This window comes from Salvia splendens, chromosome 11 (assembly GCF_004379255.2).
Source record: "Salvia splendens isolate huo1 chromosome 11, SspV2, whole genome shotgun sequence".
NCBI lineage: Eukaryota > Viridiplantae > Streptophyta > Magnoliopsida > Lamiales > Lamiaceae > Salvia > Salvia splendens.
The window spans coordinates 29636085-29644747 of NC_056042.1; the positions used below are offsets into that span (position 1 = coordinate 29636085).

Here is an 8663-nt window from a genome sequence, read left to right on the forward strand (position 1 = left end):
AAAAAGGTTAATAATTGATTTCTTGATTTAGAGAGAGAATGGGAAAGTCGGTGACGTGTATCGTGTGAGGATGTGATTGGTCGAAGTAAATTAGGGACACAAATTTCAAGAAAGCTAACAATCGTGGTCAATGATACGGGTAGGAATGTCTACCGGGAGTTCATTATCTAATTTTAAGACAATTCTACTCAAATGGTAGATTTAGGGCATCATTAACCCCGTCTCTATTTCCGGCCCCAAGTCCCCTCCACGTCATCATTCTTCTACAGTTGTGGCCCAGGCCCCAACTGCTGTAACCCTGCAGATTCCGGCCCGGGCCGCAACTAATAAATGACACTATTCACAACTCTAACATATTTAACTCGTAAACGCAATTCGTTGAACAATTGAAACCGGGAAAATGCATTGTTCATTAGAAATTAACATTACATTACTAGACGAAGCAAATTTGAAATAACATTTCATTCGAAATTAACATTTCATTCCTCTACGTTGATCGCTGTTGAACCAATCCATTGGCGCCGAAACAAAGGGTATAATAGAGTATTGAAATGGAACGCGGGATTGAAATCGATGGAACGCATGCTCGTATTTATAGACATCGAATTAAAAAAAATTGGATTTGCGGCCCGGCCCGAAGAGCGTGTAACGCTGGGCCGGGACGCGGGACATGCGGCCCGTCACCGTGCAACCCCGTCCCGGGCTGGGACGCGGGACGCTCCCCAGGCTGGGAACGCGGCCCCGGGACGGGCCTGAGCCGTGCCGCCCTTCCGTGTAATGCATGGGACGGGCCGAGACTCGCGATTTGCGGCCCGGCCCATGGCGTTACAGATGCTCTTAAGGCTGATAGTTTGAATCCGTGATCTCGAGGTCATCATAATTTCGTTTGGCCAATTATGCTCCATCCCATTGGTGCTCACTTTTTTTTCCTCTTACTTTAATCATGCCGTTTGAAAAATTATTATTTTCAATGACAAAGCTAATAATATTCAAAACGGCACTTCATTAAAATAAGTACTTTTTTATAGATTCCTTTATGTTCATCTTCTTTTCTTATTTTATTGATATAAATATTATTTTATTTTAAAAAGACGTTGATTTTTTATATGGATGAAACGATCAAGAAAAATTAAGATTTCACAAATTAATACTCCAATTCCAAAAGTTACGAGATAAATTAAAATTTGACCAACCTTCATGATTTAAATAATAATTATCCTTTATTAAAACTAATACGAATGAAATAGTACTCCTTCCGTTCCATAAAATAGGCTATTTGGAATTAACACGAATTTTAATGTTTAATTAAATAAGAGAAAATGAGAAATAGTAGTTGAAATTGTGTAGTGGATGATGTGACCTATAAATGATAAAGTAAAAAAAAGAAAAAAGAAAAAAGAAAAAAGTTACCATAAATGAACATTAGCGGACACACATGTTATTAGGGAGGGGCTTAAACCCTTCCCAAACTAATTTTTTTATTATTTTAGTTGTATTACATTATAACTTTGTTAGTATTTTGTGTAAAATGATGTACAAAAGCCCCTACCAAAATAATAAAATATAGAAAACTTATTATTTCATCCAAAAGTTAGAATATACCCCTTAGGTCATGTTAAAATGCATAACTATACAATCCACAACTAAAACCAATCATGCACCATTATATCTTAAAATGAGTGGATGAAATTAAAGCTCACGTATTTCAATAAATAGTAGATAAAATATAAAAAAAATGATAAAATAGTAAATCTGTTATAACATAATAATTTTCACGGTTTTTTTATATCAACGTAGTGTATAACAAATATCAATATAGTGACATGAGAATCTCAATACAAGTACCAGAAAATATCAACACATTTATATTGATATTGTAAATGCATTATATTGAGATTGTTTGATGCATTTATCGATATAAAATCTGCTTCTCAATATATACGAAAATTGAAATAAAAATTATAAATTTCATCGTCTGATCATCGGCAGAACACATGCAACTGAGATCTCGTTAGAATCCTTATGAAATTACCTTTAATTTGATATATTTTTTACGAAAAAATAATTTAAATCGAGATAGTTACGTAAATTTTAAAATTTTAGATGATTTTGAGGATATAGAATGTGGTTAGTTTTAACTATCATACATAAAAATTGACCTATACACCCTTTAAGTTTATTTAATAATTTTTTTTAATTTGAAATATAATTCACGTGACATTATTTCAACCACCAGATCTCTTAATTTAATTGCTAAAATTTGGTCTTAATTTGGGATTGTTAATTGGTTAGCAATTGATTATAATCCTATAATCCATCTATAACAATTTTCTGCGTCACCACTGCAAATGAATATAGATTATTTGTATGGGACGGAGGGAATAGTATATTAATTCAAGACATGACGGACCAGACCACATTCGGTGTAACTCCGCAGACTGCGCGAGCTCGTAAGGAGTGTGGCTCTTAATAGTGAAAGTGAGAGTACTACTACTATTAGTTAAGAGCATCCACTACGCGGCGCGCCGGCGTCCCGCGACGCGTTGCAGCGCGCCGACCCATCCCGCGTCCCGTGTCTCCGAGACAAGCGACGGGCCGTCTCGCCACGCGCCTCGACGACGTGGCGTGACCCGGCGTCGTGCGTGACGCTCACTCGCCGGCCCGCGAGTGGGCGTCATCATGTGCTGACGCAATAAATATTTTTTTAAAAAAATAAAAGGAAAAAATTTTCTAACGGTAATAATACCGTTTTTTTGTTTTTTTTAAATTAATTTTTTTACTCTATAAATACTCCTAACTCATCCTCATTTCACACACAACTACTCATATATTCTTCCTAAATCATCTCAATTTCCTCTCCAATTTTCATCTAACAAACTCTTCTCCAAGATGTCCGGCGACGGCAACTACGGCGGTTCCGGCGGGTGGGATCTCAACGCGTTCGGCGATTGGGAGACCATGATCAACACACTGGGAGGTTACGGTTCGTCGACGCCGAGGACCCAGGGTTCGGCGGTGCCGGGGGGATGCCAACCACCCAATTTTAACGTTGATGCTTATGCCCGTCCCTCCGCCCCGCGGTATTCGCAGGGATTATCCCAGATTCGAGAGGATTTTCCCGTTCATCCCACACCGGGAGTAGGCCGAGGCGGTGGAGGTGGCCGAGGCGGTGTACAACCCCAAGCGGGCGAGGAGGAGGAGGAGGAGGAAGGGGAAAAGGAAGAGGATCTAGGTCGGCATCCGTACAGCAACCTCGAAACGCTGGCGGTGTACAACGCCTGGGTTACCGTCTCGTACGATCCCATCGTCGGGAATCAACAACCCCGGAAGTGTTTCTGGGAAAAGGTCTGCGAGCTCTACCACCAGATGAAGTCGAAAGGCTCCCGCAAGCGCACATTTAAAATGCTCCGCTCTCATTTTGACCGAGTCGACAGACAGGTCAAAAAATTCTGCGGCATCTACTCGACCGAAGCGGCGCACTACCAAAGCGGCGCTTCGGGAGCCGACATTCTGAGGGCGGCTTTGCGCGCCTACAACCAGGACACCGGCAAACAATTCAAATTTGTTAATGTTTGACAGGCTGTCAAGGACGAGGAACGGTGGGCCGGCGGTGTCCGCTCCAACTCGGGCTCAACCTCGAAGCGCACGGCGAGTGGCCAATACTCGTCTGGTGACACCGGTGAGGGCAGCGACTCACTAGAGGCTGCCTCGCAGGAGTTTGCGGGTACGGCCGGCGATGCCGGGGGATCCAGCCGTGGGCGCCGTCCGCCGCAAGGGACGAAGGCGGCGAAAGCGGCTAGAGCGAGGAAGGGCCGAGGCGAATCAAGCCAGGCGGGCTCGGGATCGGGCTCGCGGGGAGGCTCGGACACACTTATGGCGGTGTACATGACCGCCACAATGGCGGACGTTTCCCGCTACTCGCCCTCCCAATACGCGGCCTGGTGGAACGGAATTGTGCATATGGCAGCACAACTTGGCCTTCTGACTCCCCCTCCACCTCGACCGCCTTCGGGGGATGATTCGCCGGCGGAGTAGTTTTTTTATTTTCTTTAAATTTGTATTTTAAATTATGCAACCGTTTAATTTTTTAGGATTTTAATTGTGTGTTTTTTTTTAAATTTTAAGTTCTACGTTTTTTTTATGTTGTGTGTTTTTTAATGAAGTGTGTTTGTTTTAATTGAATTGAGTTGGAAATAAAAATAAAAAATGAAATTGAATGAATAGTAATTTAAGGAACGATTTAAGGGACGATTTAAGGGACGGAGCGTTGCAGGTTCCGTCCCTTAGTTAAGGGATGGAGTAAAAAGTATAGTGGGGCCCTCAAATAGTAGTTTAAGGTACGGTTAATGGACGACGGTGGGGGACAGCATAGTGGATGCTCTAAAGAATTTAGTTGGATATTAATGTACTACCATGTTTTATATTGTTGCTGCGCCTATTCAACTTCTAAGTTATTTTTTCATAAATTCAGTTATTTACATTGTGATTTGTGAATCAATTACGAAATAATACCTCATTTAATTTCTATTGTTAATCAACATATGACCGTGCACGAGTAAGTGAAGAATGGGCAAACGATTAATTCGTATTGGAAGTTGATGTTGTTACTGATGTTTTTTCATGATTTATAAACGTATTTTCACTTTCAAAATTCAAAAAAAAATTATTTGATCAGTTGCCTCATGCTTTATAAATAAAAAAGTGATCTAACTTTTCAAATGAGTATCATTTTTGTATCAAAAGAGGATACTATAGTACTATCAAATGTAGTACTTTGACTTTTCTTTCAGATATTGTATTAACCTATTCTGAATCCTTATTAATTACTCAACAATTATTTCCCTGCACAATTTTTTTGTTATCAAGTTAGATCTCATGCGAATTAAACACTAGTATACTATACACTCAAACAAATTTTGAAAATTTATAATGAATTAAATTGTCACTATTTGATAAATATATGCCTATATTATTCAATTGGAATATCTTCGTTTCAACTTTTAAATAGGAGACGTGTAACAAGAAATGATATACGTATATCATGAGAATAAAGTTCAGTAGCTATTTTGAAACAAAATACGGTTTAGTATCGCTGTTGATACAAAGTAAAGATATGCAAATAATTACTGATACGCAAACTTGCAAGATCTAATTGCATTAAGTAGAAATTAAGGGAAAAGTGTAAACAATTACATTATATATTTTATATAAGACCATGATATCAAAAATATGTACAGTTGCAATGCTAATTAATAGGAGCATCATATTATATATATGCAGTTGTGGATCTACTGACTTGTTCAAAACATTTTTCTCGATCATTTAAAGGACACAAATTCAACAACCCTACTAATCCAACCATGCCTTCAAACTAACTCTCGAGAATGCAGTCTCTGTGAACACCTCTCCCTCCCTCTCTCTCTTCACAGAATGCACACTCCACAACCACAAACAATGCAGAAACAACCCCATTTGCACTAACAAGCACTTCAAATAACAGTGAAAATGGGTCTGGTACAAGAAAAGAGGCAATCTAGTGTTTTGAAGATGAAGTTGGTGGCAGAGATACTGACCGGGAATCTGTTCTACGTCGAGGTGGGGGAGGATGACACCGTAGCCAACCTCAAGAAAGCAATTGGGAAGCAAGAAAACCTACCCGGGGATCGCCTCATTCTGCTGCTCGATGCTGAGGAGCGTTATTCGTTGGATAAAGATGAAGCTTTTCTTAAAGATTATGGGGTTGAAGATAGCTCCCACATCTACGTCTTCTTCCGACCCCAGGAAACCATTGCTGCTGCCTCTGCTTCTCCTTCGACTCCTAAGGAGTCTGCCTCCAGTGAACCTGCACACTCCATGGATTCTGAAATTGGAGTTACAAATGCAGATAATACAGATGAGGCCAATGAAGACGAAGAAGCTCCACGCCACGAGAATGCTTCAGATGAGGCGAATGAGCCTCCTGCCTCAGTTGATCAAGAATGAATGTTCAATTTTTGATAGAATATATATAATCTTAATAACTAGTAGTCGATTCTATCACACGTTTTTCACCGTTAAGTTTCCTGAACGAATGAAAGTTTTACCTAATATATGCAGTTCTTATAATAATCTACACTTTCAACAGAAGAATAATGCGAAAACATTAAAAGAGAGTAAACATGAAAACTTTGATATATATAGAAAGTCACACAGTAAAAAAACTAAATTACATGAAACAGAAGGTAGAACAGATGTAGGATAAGAAAACAAGTTTGGAAGGAAAATGAGATGTTTCAAATGACATTTCGCAAAATACACAGCTCCAAGAGGGGGATTCTCTGCTGAGATGATCTGTGTACACTGAAATAAGCACAGGAGAAGTGGCTTATCATGACTTCGACTCTTCACTGAGATCCATCAGGAAATGGGTCTAGAGCATCTTGTTTGCCATTCAAGTAGAACTCTACAATGGCTTTCATTCTTGGATATTTATCAGGATGGTAATTCACGTGAACGATAACAGGCTTGATTTTTTTCAGAGTGGCATCTTTCCTCACAGTCTTGAAAAGGACCTTGCTGTTCATAAAGAGATAAAAATCCAAAGTTCTCTTGGAAGCATGGAGCCCAATATAACCAGGATGAGAAGGGAAGAAGAGCTCTTCATTGAAAACGGCTTGATCCCAAGCATCTTCCCGTGCAAGCCTTCCAGCCACACGATCTAGCAGCTCAATAGAAGGGACAGTGGGCCTTATATAGAAGAAACCAGAATTAAAGACCCATATCCTCATTGTGTGAGCATATCGAGCCCAACCCATCGCAGGCTCGTCAGAAACATCATTGAACCCATAAGCAGTCATATTATTGTGACCATCTGACATAGACTCCACATCAGAATCTCTATGCAAATGATCGAACGGATTCTGCAAGAATACTATATCTACATCTGAAAGAAGAACACCATAGCCCAACTGCAGAAATTCCCTCAGTATACGAAACTTCAGGCCAGATACGGCATGATTTCCACCACCCTTTCCAATAGCGTCAACAGATTCATCTCGATCCCTCTGGAACACAGGGACGTCATTTGCCTTGCAGAGCTCTAGAATCTCATCATCTAACGCTACCACCAGGTAGTTAGTAATCTTGGCTTTCTTAATGTATGTGAACCAAAGTTCAAGCATTTCTTTGACATTCGAATTGGCAAGAGCAACTATAATCTCTTTCCTAACAGCAACCTTAGCCAAGATCTTTGCAAGTCTGGGGTTTACAGTTTCATCAGGAACGACAGTTGGATTCGTCCTTAGACTCTTAACAGTACCAAAGGGTCCAGCCTTATGTGGTTCATTCAGCACCTTGACTTGGTCATGCGCCTGTTGGTTCCCCTGCTCAGCCAACCTAATCTTTTCATTCAACTCCTTCCCTTGTCTCTTCAACTCAGCATTCTTATCAGATAACCTCCTAATATCCGACTTCAGAAGATCTATCTTCTCAGTCGATTCACATGATGCCGCATCAACCTATGCACCAATCCACACCATAGATAAACTAACTGATATATTGTGCATCAATAACACCAGAAAATCAATTTATCTTTCACCACAGCAATACAAAATCATCAAAAAATACAGAGAACCACTCAACACATTTTACTTGTTAATGCCATGATTAAATAAAGCACTCTACATTCATAAATTGGTCTAATTCAACCATATGATATTTAACATACAGTTTTACTTTAAATGACTAAAACTCAATTTGATTTTGATCTGATAAAACAAGCAAATGCAGAGAAAGTCAACTTCTCCCCTACCACTCATGCATTTCCACAACTTGTTTAAGCACATTCGTATCAAACAACATAGCTGAAAGTCAACACTTAGGAAATCAATGGTAGTAAACTAATTCAATTAAAAACAGCGTAACATAAATATTGCGCACCTCCGAATTAGAATCGGAAACATGGCGGACTTTAGTGAGCAGGTTTGTAGAGAAGAATCCATGGGGGAACAAAAATGCAAACACGCATCCGACGGCTACTCCGATCCCAATCGCCGCAATAATCTGTGATCCGCGGAGTGATGACTGCAAATTCTTCACCCTCCGCCCTAACGCCATTTCAAACTATCAAGGAATTTTTTCAAAACAGCATCACGTGAATTGCACTCAATCGTTAAACAAAAAACAGAATTAATGTCATCGCATCATTGTTCATCTCCAGATTGTCTCAATTAATGAAAATCGAGAGTTGGGATGGTGGCGTGAGCATTTATTTTCTTCAATGCTTGGTATAATCCAGTTTTTCAGTGCAATTTTATTTGTTTTTTTTTTTCCTTTTCGCTGTTCTCAACAGAAGTAGTTTAGACGTGGTTTTAGAAAAGAAAATTGTAGAGAGTGGAATGATTCTGTGTTTCGCATTGCGTCTGTAAAATATGTGATTCTGTGCTGGCATAATGCTATTGGTTTTTGGAACGTGGAGATGAGAGTTGACTGTGTAAGTAGGTCATATCCAGCTCTGCCAAATTTTCATTGACTAATAAGAGTAAATTAATTCGTGTTATAAAATTTCATACAAGACTTAACAACGTTTATTAAGCGTGGTATTATGAGTACATATAAAAGTCATCGCGAATTGACATTTCATCTAATAAATAATAATAACTATTAATTCAAGTCTGACTGAATCT

General features: G+C 39.5%; 2 protein-coding genes across 2 annotated transcripts; one reads left to right on the top strand and one right to left on the bottom strand.

Annotated features, from left to right (window-relative positions):
- The first annotated feature begins 5505 nt into the window (after positions 1-5505).
- On the top strand, positions 5506-5982 carry LOC121754750. Its single transcript, XM_042150057.1, has one exon. The coding sequence runs from the start codon at positions 5506-5508 to the stop codon at positions 5980-5982; it is 477 nt and encodes a 158-aa protein (XP_042005991.1).
- Positions 5983-6142: 160 nt separating this feature from the next.
- On the bottom strand, positions 6143-8331 carry LOC121755304 (arabinosyltransferase RRA3-like). The gene is made up of 2 exons (XM_042150615.1): positions 7918-8331; positions 6143-7496 (listed from the first exon to the last, which is right to left on the bottom strand). The coding sequence occupies exons 1-2, from the start codon at positions 8092-8094 to the stop codon at positions 6384-6386; spliced, it is 1290 nt and encodes a 429-aa protein (XP_042006549.1). The 5' UTR covers positions 8095-8331; the 3' UTR covers positions 6143-6383.
- Positions 8332-8663: the final 332 nt, after the last annotated feature.

Bases quoted from the DNA above. Each gene is read 5' to 3' on its own strand.
- LOC121755304 (XM_042150615.1), bottom strand. From the start codon at position 8,094: ATGGCGTTAGGGCGGAGGGTGAAGAATTTGCAGTCATCACTCCGCGGA. The intron at 7,497-7,917 runs GTGCGCAATATT...ATTGGTGCATAG, and splicing joins TTTCCGATTCTAATTCGGAG to GTTGATGCGGCATCATGTGA.
- LOC121754750 (XM_042150057.1), top strand. From the start codon at position 5,506: ATGGGTCTGGTACAAGAAAAGAGGCAATCTAGTGTTTTGAAGATGAAG.